Source organism: Ambystoma mexicanum, chromosome 2p (genome assembly GCF_040938575.1).
Source record: "Ambystoma mexicanum isolate Mex_15411 chromosome 2p, UKY_AmexF1_1, whole genome shotgun sequence".
Taxonomy (NCBI): domain Eukaryota; kingdom Metazoa; phylum Chordata; class Amphibia; order Caudata; family Ambystomatidae; genus Ambystoma; species Ambystoma mexicanum.
Genome location: NC_090923.1, coordinates 263675208 through 263692213, shown reverse-complemented (window position 1 = coordinate 263692213; position 17006 = coordinate 263675208). Strand labels below are relative to the sequence as shown.

Here is a 17006-nt window from a genome sequence, read left to right as displayed (position 1 = left end):
TGATGGAGTTTTTGAAGGCGATTTGGCTTGGTTGCTAGGACTTCTTTGAGGCGAAAAAACAGTAGAGGCTGTCTTGTAAGATTTATGATAATGTCTTGTGGAAGGATGGTCGAGAGAGTGTCTTCTGTGAGAAGGCCTGGCTGGTACTGTAGAAATTGATTTTGGGCTTTCCGTCTCACAACCAGTGCTTCTAAAATGTTCTTTGTCCACTGTAAGGGCGCTATTTGGCGTTAGAGGTTGGGCCAACTCCGCCGTCGGAATAGAATCATGCTTTTCCTGGTCTGGAGGAGGTCCAGAGTCTGACCAAGAGATTTGGGGATCGGGCTGAAGATCTTTCAATCTGGGAATTGTTAAAACTTGCTCTTTTGTGGTCACCGGTGTTGAGTTCTTGACTGGTTCATTTGTATTGATTGGTAGGCCAACGTCGTGCTCCTTGTCATTGCTTTTGTTGGAAATTTCCCCGGTTGGTGCTTTTGGTTGTACGGGGTGGTTTGTTTGGAGCTCTCTCCCCTTCTCCGTCTGGGGCTGAGGATTCTGTTTTAACGGTGGTGGCGTAGCCTCTGAGGTGTCAGAAAGTTGCTTCTCCTTTTGGTGTAAAATAGCAGTAGCTAAAGTCGCCAATGTTTGTGGGTGGTGAGTCAGTTGCACAGTCTTCCTGTATTTTGACGGTGGGGGGTTTTCTTCTAGTGCTTCCAAAATGTCAGTGTCTGTAAGCTCTAGAGTGCGATGAGAGTATTGAGAATATTGAGAAGTTTTTGGATTGAAAAATCTGGTGAGCAGGTTTTGTGAGGCAGTGTTTTGCATTGCCTTACCTGACCTTTTAGAGTAGGCTGTTAGGCCGTTGTTATTAGTTATCTTTGTGACTAAGCCCTTATTTAAAAGCAGCCTTCTTTTTGTTGTTGTCTTTTTTACCGCCTTTAAGGCGTTTCTTTTCTGTTGTTTTATGAGCTGCCGGTGAGTGTCTAGGGCGTTTACTTTGTTTTGACCTGGCCGGCGATGAAGTAGCACAACTTATCTAGATTTTCCTGGTCATTGCAAGCGAGTTTCTCATCCTGGTGGAGAGACTCGGGGGGAGTCCTCAGTGCCGAGGCAGATGACAGTGGGTGGCGCCCCCGCGGGGCGGGGTCTTCTTTTTCAGCGGCCGCTGTGTATGAAGGCTATAACTGTGACGCGGTTGCAGGGTTCGACCACTCCGGACTCGGCAATTACTGGGCCTTCTTCGTGCGGCTGACTTCGGTTTTTGCCGGTCCTCGAGGCTGCATCGGAGGCTGAGGCCTTGGACGACGGCAACGTACATCCTTGTGGGCCTGGATCTTCTCCCCTGGACGGCACGGACCTAATATCTCCTCCGGGACCAATAGGTGAGGGCGCCAGAGGGACAGTGATCGCAGGGTCCACGAGGTACCCGGTGAGTCGGGCCTCAAGATGTAAATCCTCTATGATTGATGTTGCAGAAGCTCCTGGCTCTGGTTCCGGCATCGTTTCTCGTTGTTTTTCTTCTGTCGAGAGCGCCGAGGGGGCCGTAAGAACGGCTGCTTTCCTCCGTTGCTGTTTATAGTTGAGCAGTGTCGTTGCCGGCTTATCAGTTTTTCCTGTTTTTCCATATGAGCTACAAGCTGTGGAAAAGCAGTAGACTTGATTTTGTTTAGTGTTTGTCAGTTCTTCTAAAATAGAGGGAGGACGGAACTGCGCATCCAGCGTTTTGCTTCCAAGTCAGTAAATGGTGAGGTTGGGGAGGTGGCAGTCCTCGCAGCCTCGCCTGCCATGACTGCAGGACTGCCACTCGCCGCCACTCCGCGTCCGCTCCGTGGACTGTAGAGGTAGTTATAGAGTAGTTGAGAATTGGCTCCACCTCTTATGAAGACAGGGAAAGCAGACTCTTCAGGCAAGGGATACTGCAGGACTGCCACTCGCCACCACTCCGCGTCCGCTCCGCGTCCGCTCCGCGGACTGTAGAGGTAGTTATAGAGTAGTTGAGAATTGGCTCCACCTCCCTTTTCCCGCCACAGACCAACAGCTCATTATGGATATGTGATGTTTTGACCACACCGGTCCACGCTCAGTATTGAATAATAGTGTATATATATGACACAACAGATACCAAGTTCACGGAGCGGCTATGTTTATTTACTCTAAACTCTTGCTATTAAACTTTGGTCTGGTCATCAAAAATCCGAATTACGGATTACATTTGTAACTCAAGACAGCCAAAGGAATTGCGAGTGGGCTGTTGTTTTCACAAACGTGGCTATTCTGAAAATTCTCTTTGTAAGTGAGCATTTACCAGAAAAGTATGAATCATTTACCATAATGTACTTGCCCTGTAATACAGTTCTCATAACTGGAAAAGCATCAAATACAGTTACAAGTGATTTGTAATTTTACACAAAGGTAACCATTCAATAAGCCAGTTTCCAAAGTAACCATTCAACTGGCCCTCATTCCGAGGTTCGTACTAATCATGGCGCTATTAGCGCCATGACTAGGACAAATACTGGTACCGCCACCGACGTGGTGGTATGGGGACATACCGGTCCATTCCGCCCTTTGCGGGACCGGTAAGTCCCCATTTGAAATGCCATTCCCCATTCCCATTTGAGCCCCCATAGGGATCAATGGGAAGGGGGAAGGCGGCAATAACGGTACCGCAAATTGCGGTACCGTTATTGACCCCGGTATCTCTTTGCTGGTCCCGTCCTTAACGCCTGCTAAAACCAGGCGATAAGGGAAGGACCCACAAAAGGGACCACAGAATAGGGCGCAAAGGGATTACCGGCACCGGTGTGATTACCGGTGCCCAGTATCCCTTTGTGCCTGGGTCGTAATGATCCCCAGTGACCCATTTGCCAAAAGAAACCGTTTGTAAGAAAAACATGGAACATTTGTCACAGAACATTTGCCAACACGTGTTTCAACTTATTTAGGCCTTCATCAGGGGAACATTTATTTTATACTGTTTTCAAAATTGCAGTTGCCTGTCAATCATGTCAACACTGACACATTAGTTATCTTGCTAAATCTTCATTAAATAGGTTTGTAGCTTGTTGCTTCGAAATAAGTTATTGCCCAAAACTTTGGAATTGTTACTTGCTTGATTATGTCATGACAACCTGTGTCCTGAAGTATGCGCACCGGATGGCTACAAAGCGCTGCAGGCAGTTGAAATGTAAATGTTTGTCTTTACGTTAGCTGGATGACATAGGCTTATGTGCCGTCAGGCATTGTTGGTTTGGCTGACATATTAGTTCCGTCCACATGCAGTATTATACACTTGGCTCTGCAATTAGTGTTAGGCCCGTGAATGGCTAGTAGATAGTCCTTCAAATGTTCCATCCTCTTCCCAGTATTAAAGCCATTTTGTCTCCGCTTGAATTCTGCTTGGCGAAAAATCCCCTGCTTGAAATGCAGTTCAGCAAAAGTTCCGCTCGCCAAAGGGAGTTCCCTATTTCGTGTTTTTTGAATTAGTATACATTTTTCATAATAAAGCTATAAACTGAATGGTGCGAAGAAACTATGCATTGACAGTTTTCAGGTGGAACAGCTGCTGACAGTTTTCCCGAGAATGCAGAACTTAATAGTCATACTTAATTTTCCTAAATGAAAATGTTCTGTGATTTGTAATTATAACACATTCTATCTGCAGAAATGTGCATGCCCTCTACTGCAAGTTAAGATTTAGGGTGAGATATAGCATGGAAGTAGTCTCTGAAAGGCAATTTATCACCCGAATATCTATGAATATGGACATTCATTACTCTGGGCCTCATTCTAAGTCAGCCGGTGCGGTAAAAAGTGCTGGCATTCATGGATACCGGCCCTTTATCGCACCGGCCGACTACGGGTTTGCCGGTGGGGAACCTGGGTTACCTCCAGCTACATTCTGGAGGTAACCCAGGTGCCCTACCGTCAAAAAAAGCCCTCATTACCGGTGCCAGTAATGATTGCAAATCCCCTCATGGAGTCCTTTGGGACCCCATGAACAGGGATTTACACCGTCAACCGCAATGGTTCTGGACTGCGTGCCAGAAACGGTAACTAAATTTGCCATACCGCCAGTCTACTGGCACAGGTAGAATGAGGTCCAGATGTCCCTTACTTACTAATTCACTCACTTCGTTGACTTTCACAAGGTTTCCCATTATTACCTTTTAGCCACAGGTGTTTTGGTAGAAGAACCGCCTTCCATTGTGCCCATAAAATTGCAGCCTGGTCTGCTGTGTTCAGGACTGTTTATCTTTATACTCAGTGTTATCCTGAAGGTTTGTCTTTGCAAAGCCACTAATAGACTATGGGCATCTTGTTGCAGCAGACAGCTGAGTAACTCTATGGCTTATACATCAGATTATAATTGCTCTCCAGTAGACTAGATGATTACGCTGTCGAGATGTGTTTTTACAAATAATGACATGTTGTTAAGTGAAGCATTGCAGCAAACAGGTGGCTTGCTGGTTGAATTGGAATTCCTTGGCATCCTATATTCTACTAATAGATCCATGATGTTTCTTTCTCCTGACAGTGACAGCGACGAAAAGCCACTCAAAGGCAGTCTGGAGTCCTTGGGTGGAGAGATCAAGGCCTCTGTCAGCGGCGATAGCCTGGTTGATTATGGTGATGGAGATCACGGGCAGTTTAACGAGGATGGCTCTTTTATTGGGGCATACACTGGATCAAAGGAGAAAGGCACAGTAGATGTCAATGGTAGCTCGACATTTCCCATCCACGCTTAGAACGCTCTCATCCTTTCCAAAGTGCCATATACTGGACATTCCACAGAGTTCTCAAACCCACCGGAGAAGGCCTGGCGGGAGCTGCTGCATCAGGAGCCCACCCTGTTTCTTCTGAACTCTGTACAGCTCGACAGTTACCAAACTGACAATGTCTTCAAACTGTTTAGTTCTGCAAAGTATGAACGCGGTTAAGTGGCCCCAACCACACCGTTCCATTGCCAACCCACCCAGTTATCACAAGCTGGGATTTATGTTCACGCACATCTTCACTTTGATCCCATGAACCCCAATGCATTGCTCATTAACATTCCCTGGTCTGCCATTATTGTATTATCGTTCTGACATATTTTGTTTCGGTAACCCAGGTAATTCATGGTCCCATCAAGCTCATTGTATATCCGAAAACATGTCTTCGCCTTGTACCATTGTTCAGGGTCTCTTCTGCGTTCGTTTAATTCTTAAAGCATATTGTTGCTCTTGATGTTTATCTTCTTTCGGTACTTCTTTTTGTACTTTTCTAAACACAGAGTACAATACACTTTTCACTCAGAAGAACAAAGGCTAAAAAGTAAATGACAAATATGCTTACAAAGTTGATACTCATGGTGGATTGTATTATTGGAGCAGTTTGAGCAGAGAGTCTCGGATAGCGGTTGGGTCTTGGATGAGAGGAATCAGCAGTTCAAGATAACCTTGGTCACTTCTTGACCAAACTCTTCCCCAAATTTCAATGTAATGAATTTTCCTTTTCTCGTATATTTCTTTCCAAAAAGTTTTGTCTGAAACAAAAAGGGGAAACATCCTCAATAAATAGTATTGCATGATGCCACGGCTCAGAAATAGGATTGTCATGCCGAATTTAGTAAACCAATGCAATCAGTACCTGAGTATTTTGGTATTACAGCCAGATGGGTAGCACCACAGGAAGCTGCACATAGATGTGTTAAAGCAACAGTTTGTAAACATATGCAGAGAAGGGAATTGCATAACAGATAGGCATTTTCACCTTTGTCATATAATTGTTTTCTTCTTTCTCACGATGGGTTTTTCCCATCCCCCCTTCCTCACCCACGCTGACCACCATCTTCCCTGCCTTGTTTTGTTTTGTCACTACATACCCCATACTTTCCACAATCAACACAACAATACAGTTCACTATAACCGTTGTGCAGGAGAAAGCAGCTCAGACATAATCAAAGTAGTGACACCAGGTTTTCTTCATCAGGGGATGTACGCTAAACAGCTCATGTCTTTCCTGGGGCGATAAAACTGTACATCCACAATAGCTTCTTTCCAGAGTACGAGCACTTTATGTCACAAAAAGCGACCCCATGCCTTCTTTTAATATTCCACAGCATAACCTCTGTGCTGGGTGCCCATCAGTATTTCATCCCAGTCAAACCACCAGCTCCTCCATCAACATAGGGTAGACTCTCTGCTTCCTATCAGATTTCCAGGGTTCAGGTGATCACCATATGCCATGCAGGATTTGGCAGGGCAGCAGGTTCTGTTGATTTCCCATGGCCCTCTATAGTCAGCATTTGTACCCGGTGAGGGTCAATGAGATTATTAAAAGCAGAGCTCATTGGTACTCGCCCGGGCCTTACCTGGCCGACAAGGCTCTGATGCTGCAGGGACGGAGTTATTTCTTGTGAGTGCTCAATATTTAAAGGGAAAAGGGACTACATGCAGTACCTATGCCCCTTCCATGGTGGCCATTTTGTTTGTTTACTTTTTTCCCATTCATTTTAATGGTGCCATGGAAAGGGAGAAGGGACTAAGTGTAGCCCCTTATACCTAGTGGCCATTTTTTGTGTTTTTTTTCTCGAGTCGAGTAACGGTCATATCGCTGTTTATCAACTCCAGAAAAATTGCTCTTGGTACCCCGATACAACATGCCAGAGTACTAATGGAAATATAACCAGAGAAGGGTTGGGAATTACTTTTAGGGTAATGCCCCAGGGGCTTTGTTAAACTGCTCGCTTCGCTCGGGCTACGAACTATGACTTGGGGCATTAATCGACACGTAATGCCCCCCTCCTCGGGTTATATTGCCTAAATATAATAAGTGTGTATTCTGACAAGACTTCTTACATCGAAAATGAATTGCCTGGTACTTCATTTGCATTAGATAAAAGAATACATTGTCATCAAGTATTGGTAACCGTGACCTTCCAAAGAATATGATATTTTTAATTTGGATTCTATTGGGTATTGCCTTAAGATGCTCTCCAAACATTTTAATTATGAACTTCTTTTTTAGAGCTATCTGTCCATTTGGATACACACTTTAACACGTCATCAAACATTTTATCTCAATTAAACTGTGCATGTAGAGATCATGAAAATTTCATATAATGACTAGCACAATTGCTTTAAGCTTCTCGTGATGTTATCATGCAGTGTTCAGGCTACTTCTCCAATGGCTATTTCATGTTGATGATTTTGCAAGTTGTGAAGGATGTGATGCACCATACAATATTGTTTCGTGAAGAAGCACAAAATCCAGCAGTCGATCGACAACTACTAATTACAGTGTATTATATCCAAGGCTTGTTTTGAAAAATACCTGGAAGCCTAAGAAAGGAAAACTCATATTTGCAATGTTTAATGAAAATGTACTAATCTTAAAGCACCACCGCTACTACTGCTGCATTGATATTCACACACACTCTTGAACATCTCTTAAGATGCTTTGGTATTATTGTGAAATTCCACTTAGCACTGAAACGGCAATGTCATTTTCCTGGTCTGCTGCCTTAACACTGGACCGTGGTTTCAGTTTGCCCTAGTTACATGAGCTTTCCAGCCGCTGTGATTCTCAAAGGCTATCTTAATGAATCGCTTTCTTCTATGGAGTAAACTGTCCTCCTGCCCCCATCAGATCACATGTCCCACTACTACTGCTGACATCTGCATGTATCGTTGACCATTGCCAGTTGGGGAGGGATCATTGTATCATCCACACTGTGGGCCCTTAAACCCGACTTTGTGGGGCCCATCTGTTTTCTTGGGGTAAAAAAGCAGTGCTCGAAGGGAAGTCCCTCAGACAGGCATCTCCTCAAGTCTCTAGTGTTTTTTTTTGTTCACTTGCCTGCATGATGTTTGCTGTTTTTGCCTGATGCATTGAGTGTTCAGCACCTCTGCGTATTTTCATTTTTCACTAGACGCGTGCATTCATTTGGAGTTCAGTGTGATGTTGTGAATCACACCTTTCAAGGTGATTAGTAATTAGATGGAGTCCTGTCACTGAGGAACAAACCACAACATGGGGGGAATCTTCAGAAAGGGGCAAGTTGTGCATATATTGTTGAAATTAATGTGTATAATTTTTATGCCATTTTATGAAAAAATATTGTGTATTGCTTTTCGCAGGAAATTTGAATAAAAATGAAATGTTATAAATCTCAGCGTGTCCTGTACTCTATGTGTTCCTCTTAGGGAACATCATAAATGAAGATCCTTCCATATAACTTGGGGCCGTGAGGAGCTAATGTTGGGAATACTGGAGAGGGGCACCCATTATTACCTAGGAATAATAGAAATGTCTCAGAGTGATAAACTATTAACTGTGCTTTGGTGGATAGACGCATGTAGTGGCGGCTGGTGAATTTTTTAACTGGAGGGGTGCCAACGTTTCTTGCAGATATGCCCTAGCAAAAGAGTGTACAGAGGTAGCCTGAACCAATTAAGAAGAGTTCGGGGGAGGGATCTCCCCGGCTACAATTTGTTTGAAATAATGGGTTAAAATGGTGCTTTTTAGAGCACACTTTTTAGAAAAATTGGCTAAAAAGTCAAATAGATTGCAATTGGTTTTGTAGGGTGACTTATGAAAAAATCCAATAGATGAAAGTCACCAAAAGTGCGCAGGAGCATTTCTCTTACACATTTTCATGATTCTTTTGCCTGCAATATGTGCCAGTATAACCTTTTTCCACTAAGACTCTGCCCATACGTTCCCATTTTAGCTGCACCAGAATACACTTGCATTCCCTATAAGAACATGCTTGTGTCTGCTTTGTGCATAGGGACACTAGTGATACCATTAGAAAACCTGGCCATGCTTCTTCAGCCAATATATGCCAGTATCCCCACGTAAGAACATACTCCAGTACGCACTACCTTTATAAATGAATGCTACAGTATGACATGTCCAATCTGGCTTTACCATAAAAAGGTTGCATAAAAATGTCAGTCAAGCTTCATAATAGCACTCATCATGTTTGCTTTGTCAAAGTTGCCCAATACAAAATGTCACGCCACAGTATGAAATTGCTAGACTGATTGCATACAAATGCCAGTCTAACTTTGTAATAACACGTATCATGTTTTTTTTTTCCCTAATATGCCCAATACAATCCTACTACAGTACTGGCCCTTGGGACACCCAGCACCTCACACACATACAATCAATGTGACTGTGTGCATGCAAAGTTGTGGTGGGCACAGAGTGCAGCCATGGTATTTTATTTTCTGGACATATCTGATTGATGTCCAGTAAATAAATACCATCCCTGTCCCGTGTGCCCCCCCCCGATCCCCTGGTGCAACCAAATGGGAGTTTATATTGGCCCGTGGGGAGGAGGCGTTGTACAACAATACCATTTTAAAATGCTGTTGTTGTACACACCTCCTCACCCCCACTCACCGAAATTAGCTCCCTGGCCCAGCACAAACACACATACTCACACTACACAACTTCATTTCACAAACAGCATGCACTTGCCACTTGCTCATTCACATAACCAATCATCTTCATACACTCACTCATAACACAAGCATAAACACACCCATGCATATATTTAAATACTTAACATAGTAAAGTTACCTTCTACCCAGCCAGTCCTGAAGTTTGTTTCCTCCCAGCACTCCATCCCCCCTATAGCATGAATAGGAGCCAGCTTCCTGTCTCATGCACATGCACACAGGAGCAGGAGAATTGGCTAGGAAGCACCCCTCGATATCTGTATATGTGGTGTGGTGGGAGGGGAGCAAACCCATCCCACCCCCCTAGGTGTTTTTGGCTGAAGTGAGCCACATTGGAAGACCTGTAATAAACTAGGGGAGAGGGGGCGTTCTAAGGGCCCCACATAATATTGCCCAAAATGTAGATGTTTAGACATAGTGCGCGTATATAAGCAGATGCCTTTTAGTCAGCATCAAAACATGAGGCCTGCACAGCCATGCAGTATTTAGTGCGTTAGACATAGGCCGCAAGTCTGAAGGGGAAATTTGAACAGGCCCAAGCGCTGATGAGAGAGGCCCGTGCTGCTATCCACACAAAATCCTCTTTGTTCTAAGGTTGCTGCCAATATGTTTATTTTAAGCAAGAATGTGCCCTGCAAGGCCACGAGACAGTGCTGGGTGTCTTGATGCCCATGTTATCACAAACAGGTCAGAGCAGGCCTCCGACCCCCACCCAGCCAACTATGAGTTATAGCCCCTGCAACTGTCCTAGTCCCAAGACCACTGAATTCCGAGATATCAGCTGACCCCAGACCACCGGCCATAAACCAATCAGCCATAAAAGATCTAAGAGAACGGTCACTCTACCTTTATTTAATAATGACATTATTTGTATGCGAATTACAGGGAGGGATACATTATAGTTAGAAAATGAGGGTGGAAGCCTTGTTAACAGGCCCGTTATTAGCATGCTGGTCCTTTAGTGGCTCCCACTAAGGGCATCTGGAAAAACCAGCCGCCCTTAGCGGGACCCGCTAAAGGCCCTCGTAATGCAGCAGTAAGGGGTTAATGGCACCAACACCATTACCGGTGCCATTAACCCCTTACCGCCAACCTCGGAATGAGGCCCAGAGAGTTGGTGCCAGAGGAATGTAGAGATCGGGAGCGAGAGTATTTTGTAAGAGCAAGTTGTAGATAGCCTGATCCCCGACCCAGACTGCCTTATGGATGATACAGAGGGATTTGAATTTGATCCTTGCAGAATTTTCTTAAAGAAAGTTCCAGTCCTGGTTGGCTTTTGATTCCTCTTCACTGGGTGATTTGCCTTGTGCCAATGTTTTGTATGTGACCGAGATCTGCACCCCAAGTACTATATTGCGACTGTATCAATATTTATTTATCATATTTTAACTTAGAACAGTACTTATACAGAGTGTGCTCCCAGTCAAACAAGGATCAATCTCAAATCTTCTTTTATAATGATTCAAATCCAGTATATCAATTTCTGGTATTTTTTTTATTTTTTATTTTTCCTTATTTTTCCAAAATAATTGTTGTTTTCATGTATTAGTTTCATACATTCAAGCAAAAACGGTATCTTGAATATTGCTCATGTCACATAGTTTTTCATGCATACATGTTTTCTCTCTCAACATGTGTTTCTCCACAGTGTTGTCTGTGGTTCATTAGGAGAGATTACATTTATGAAAGTGAAGTGGGAGAATGGAAGACCAGGCTCCCGTCCTTCGCCTCTCGCGCTTGGCCTAGAGGGTCACGACCCAAACACCCGCCACAAGAAGAGTTTGTCCATTTACCAGACGACCAGATACCCTGGTACAGGAACATACGGATGTGTCCATCTGCCTGCCCAGCAGCCCGCACTGGCCATGCCGACACCTGCGGCACGGATCAACTAGACTAAAATCTACACGTCGTTAGAGATGCCATGACGACCTAGACAACGGGAAGCACATCTGTACAAATGTACACACTGGACATTCCCACACCAACCTACACGAAGAATATACTCAGTGCTATGACGTAGGCGACAGGCATATTCACGGACGTGCATCTTTATTATTTTTACATAGGCTTTCAGAATGCAGAAACGCAAGACGCGTCATGAACTCTTCTACTAGCTTGCTCACGCTTCTCATGAAACCAGTTACCGCCATGAGAAGTATAATGAAGACAATACTGGTCATGAAATTATATGCTCCTATAACCTAAAGCACCTGTGCACCAAACGGACAACTTATGCACCAGGCCCAAGTAGGCCTCAAACAAGAGCTCCCGTGGACATTAACAAGGCAAGAGTCAGTTGCTGATCCTGCAGAATGAGCTCGGCGAAGCAACCAGCCAAGGTCGCAATGTTGCAAACCTACGTTCCAAGAGCAAATCATCAAAGGCACGATGTTGCAACCTCGTACTCCGCGCACCAACGTTAAAGTCACACCGACAAATTAAACCAGACGCGCAGTAGAAAAACAATATTAATTGTGCAGAATTCTGCCTCTTTCACGGTCCCTCCCCACGTGACCAAGCCGAACCTGACGAGATGCCAAACCCAGGAGAACAGAGGCGTCTGGATCCCTCGCTACGAGACACTGGCAGATACACTTGAAAGGCTCAATGGACATCTGCAACAGTGGGAGCGGTCCCCCGTCCAGCTATGAATAAGTCCTCACATTGTCTGCATGTACCCATAGTGAAACATTGTTGCAACTTACAAGTACACCGAGAGCTGGGAACGACGGTGGTCCCAGGCTGGGAAGCTCACAGGCGCACCAATCAGAACATGGGGCTCTTATCACTGACGCCAGCAAATTTAGCCAATCCTCAGGAGTCTTCATGTAACAATTCTCATGTATCTAATTGTAGGGACAACCCAGATATACCACCTGACTACACCTTGTCCACTAATATCATTCTCTATATGTGTGCTATACTAACCCTACCACTCGAACACCCAATTAAGAGTGGCGATAGGTTTTTTGTTAACTTTCTGAAGTGACGCAAGTAGCGCGTCATAATACAGTAAAAAGGGCCTGCGAGCCCCACGATTGTGTGTGTGTCAGGACGAACGCGTACGCTCCTTGACCCATCCCTGCCGTTTTGTCTAATAAACAGCAGAGTCACCTTGCTCCTTGTGTGCGTCTCATACTCTATCTCATCTCATCTGGGATATACACGGGAGGAGTTGGGGCCTCCCTGCCTGGAGGTCCGCGGACGGCCCGGCCGACCCCGGCAGAATTTCCCCCGACAAGTTGGAGGCACTGCTGAGATCTGTTTAAGATCGACTTTTTATTTTTACTTTTTCCAGGCACTCCCGTTGCGAGGAGGCCCGGCGGCGCGGCCCCCTCTGCCGTTGCCCCCTTCTGAGGACTACAGGACCATCGCGGAGCTGCGAGAAGACCGGACAGCGCAATCCGGATATTGGCCCTCGGGAGCCGGTTGAGAAGTATCCCGCCCGCGGTTGGCGAGTGTCCAGACGTGGTCCAGACGAGGGGAGGTGGTGAGCCGCTTGGAGGGGTGCACGCAGTCGAGGGGCCCTGCATCGAGAGAACTTGGTGAGCATGACACGCACAACGAGCAATGCGAAATTGTGAGGGAGGGGGAGGAAGTAAATAAGGGAGGAGGGAGGTATTGTACAGATGCGCGGCGAAGGTTTAACAACTGAGTGTTGCTAATGGAATGAATGGTGGCGAGACGAGTGCGAGAGCAGTCAGCTACGTCACGCGAAAGAGGGGGGCGGAGCACGAAAACATCACGTGTGGCCGCTCGTAGACACTGATTGGCCTAAATCGCGACTAACGTGTAGGGGTGGGTGTGTGTGGTTTCCTACGATTTGACATTTATTGATCAATGAGTAAATGAGGTTCCCTATTGTTCGAGCAAGAAACTCGATAGGTAGATGACGTTTCCCTGTAGGCGGTAGCTAGTTGCATAGTTGCCCAATACGGAAGATAATTGGCTGGTTAAGCCCTCCTGTTGAGGGGCGTATCACACGCGAGGCGACGCAGCATGCGCAGTCCGATTATATTATTGATGTGATTACCTTGTTCCAGGTGAGACAGGAAGACAGCTGTAGGGTTAGCGGGGGTAGATTGCAAGTGTATTTTGAAACTCATAATGAGAATGTACCAGTAGCGTAAAGACATCGGTGACGTCACCAGTAGGGATTTAATAGGATATCGCGAGCACAAGGAACCTTGGGTTTGAGAGTGGTGGGGAAGAGAAACATGATAAGGGAGCGGATACGGAGATAAACGATAAACGAGTGGATCGGAAGAGGAGAAGGGGAGAGGGGCGTGGCTGCGCACAGAGAACGCCGGCCACGGCAAGTGTAAAAGGGGGAGGAGAACGAGGAATCAGGACGACTGTATAAGATCGTCGTAAGGGGTACGCAGCCACAGGGGGCTGCGTGCGCCTCGGCCGCAGGGGGCCGTAGGGGAAGGAATATACAATATAAAATTATACATATATATATATTTGTGTTTTATTATTATTATTTTTTTTTTTTATTATTATTATTGCATAATTTGTCAAAGGATTGTCGTAAGTCCCCACACTTACGGGGCCAGGTAAACAATATAAGGTTGTAAATTGTAAACTGATAGTGAAGGGAAGAGTAACAAGTGGGGCACCACTATGTCATACGGGACAGGGTCGGGAGGGTGGGGGAACACCCTCACTACCCCACTACAACACATATGCACCACACTGCCACCCCATAGGGAGAAATTAATTAAGTACAGCATAGAGTGGACCCAGGGGACGGATAACAAAATGTTAACACCATGGCCGCCTAATGGTAGTTTCGATCCATATGCCCAACATTCACTGCTAAACCATCTGCACAATACATACAAGGGGAAGAAGTTGGCGAGCCATGTGGAGGTGTTTAACTTATGGAGGATGTTCCAGGGGTCCCGACCAGGACCAAATGGAATGTTCACTATGGGGGAAACACCGGAAGTAAAGGAGATTAAGAAAGAAGGAACGGATGGGGAAAAGGGGTGTGAAAGGACAAAGAATACGGGGAATGAAGGAGAGGGAGGAGAAAAGATTGATAAATTAGACAACATAAAAAAGGAACCGAGCAACGAGATACCCATAACACCGGGAGTGAAAACAGAGGGAGAAGGGTTGTACCCTTTAAGAGAATTAGGAGAAATAGAAGGACAGTTAAGGGTGGCTGAAGGATACTCGAACCCGGCATACAGCCCTCCACCATATGTGGCTCATAGGAAGATGCCAGTGGGGGAGGGGAGGATTGGAGAAGAGCAGATTGTAGAGATAGGACATGATGAGTGGGTAGCTGCACAGATATTATTAAAATTACGGGGTTCACTAACGGGAGAAGAGAGGGAGGCAGTAAAGAGAACAGACGAGGATAGTACAAGGGAGAGTGAGATGAAGGGGGAGGAGCTATTACGACAAAGAGAAGAGATTTTGGAGGAAAAATTGGCAAAGCTAAGGGATGAGCAGAATGAATTAATAAAACAGCTTGAGAAGGAGGAAAAAGAGAGAGTGAGGAAAAGGAAAGAGGGTAAAGACGAATTGGACAAATTAAGGGAACGAAATGAGGAGCAAAGGATAGAAGCTGAAAGGGTAAAAGCAGCAGTAGACAGGGTGTCAAGAGTAGTGTTGAGAGAAAAAAAGAAGGAAGAAGAAGATAAAGAAAGGGAAATGGAAATATGGAGGAGGAGGGTACTATCAGAGGCAGCTAAGAAATATGAAGAGGGGAAAGCAATAGAAAGAGAAAGGGTGAAATGGGAAAGGAAGAAAGAGGATGAAAGAATATTGGAACAGATGAGCAACGAAGTGATGGAGGAACTAAAAAGGAAAAGAGAGGAAAATAGTAGGGAGATGGAGGAGAGGAGTGAAGGGGAAAGAGAAGGGAGTAATAGGGAGAGTGAAAAATGGGGGGATGTATATAGAAGTAGAGAAGTAGCAACAACATCGACACCAGGGGGAGCAGTTGGTAACAAAGGAAGAGGAGAAATGGAGCTAATAGACTTAGAAACAGTAACAGTAAAAGGGAAAAAGGCAGAGTGGGGGATACCATTTATGACTGACTTTTGCAGTGAGGAGGAAGAAGGAGTAGAGAGGGGAGGAAGAAAGAGTGAAAGGGAAAGCTTAGATAAGCTGTACCTCACTAGAACAAACATAGACTCGCCATGGATCAGTAAGAGAAGGGAGGAGCTGGAACGAAGTGAGGAGAGGGTGCAACAACTAGTGGAAAAACAAACCCATGAAGCCACACCATCGCCATCTCCATCACGCCCTCCCCCATCGCACCCTACATGCTCAACCGCCACACGCTCGCTGCGCACAATAAAGCTTGCGCCCTTCATGGACGAATTGACTCCCTATGCATGTCGGCTTAGAGACCTCCCTAGCCGCAGGCAAGACAGACAAATAAACATACCCATATTAAACACAGGAAATGACGAAAAAAGGGGAAAGGACGGAGAGGGAGGTAGGAGAAGGGGTAGAAAGGAAGAATTTGAAGTGGTAAAGGAAACGGGGGAAGAGGAGGGGTGTGAGGACTCAATATTATGGAGCGTAAAGGGTGACACAAGAAACAACTTAATGCCACTGTTGGAGAGAGGAGGGGTTAGACCGCAGTATGTACCTTGGAAGCATACGGATAAAGAAAATATAAAATGTAGGCTCCCATCACTAAGTGGAGGTGCGGGTAAGTGGATATATGAAATGGAAAAACACACCGCAGGACAGAAACTAGCAGTAGGAGATGTGAAGGGCCTGTTAATATCAATATTAGGGGATAGAGCGGACGACATCTGGAAGAGAGCGGGATTCCATGGGGTAACAATAACGAACACATCCCATGATGGGGCGCCATTTGCAAACTGCAGACATGCGCTATGGCAGGCACTGAGAGTACAGTACCCAGACACATCAGACATAGGAGCAATTACTTCCCGTAAGATGCGTGAGAATGAGGATCCTGTTGATTATATCCAGGATATTCAAGAGAAGTGGCGCATGGAAACTAGAGAACAATGGGATAAAACACCAGCCATATTTTATCATATACTAGTACAAGGGCTCCCAGAAGGAGTTCAGAAACAACTAAAGAAAGTAATGGGAATGGAAGCAAAACCATGGCCAGAAATACAGCTGACTATAGTACATCACTGCAGGATATGGCAAGGAAAAATGAAACAAAAGGAAGAGGACAGGAAAACAGAAGAGGCCAAACTAGTACAGAAAAAACTTACTAAATACACAATGGAAGGGGCACTAATAACTACGCCCACACCAATGGCCCAAAGCCCCACACAAGTAGTGGCTGCACAAGATCCAGCTCAAATAGCACCTCCACAAAGTATAATACAGCAAGTGCCGCCAACGCAATTACACGCACCAAACGTGGGAGGAGGGTACCCAATGCAAGGAGCTGGGTATTATAGTTATAACAGGGGGAGAGGAGGATTTATGAGAGGGAGAGGATACGGATATAATACCCAACAGCAGGTGGGGGGACTTGGAAATTCCTACCCCACAGGGCAACCGGTATACCAGGACAACACAGGGAGCTTCCCATGGCAGAGCAGGGAACCA

General features: G+C 45.5%; 1 protein-coding gene across 5 annotated transcripts in view; it reads left to right on the top strand.

The window, feature by feature from the left end:
- CHL1 (cell adhesion molecule L1 like) overlaps positions 1–8132 on the top strand; it is a 780691-nt gene extending 772559 nt beyond the window's left edge. For all 5 annotated transcript variants that reach the window (XM_069643529.1, XM_069643531.1, XM_069643532.1 and 2 more), the window contains one exon: positions 4517–8132. In XM_069643529.1, coding sequence (XP_069499630.1) covers positions 4517–4727 — 211 coding nt within the window. In that variant the 3' untranslated portion in view covers positions 4728–8132. The remainder of the gene's footprint in view (positions 1–4516) is intronic.
- Positions 8133–17006: the final 8874 nt, after the last annotated feature.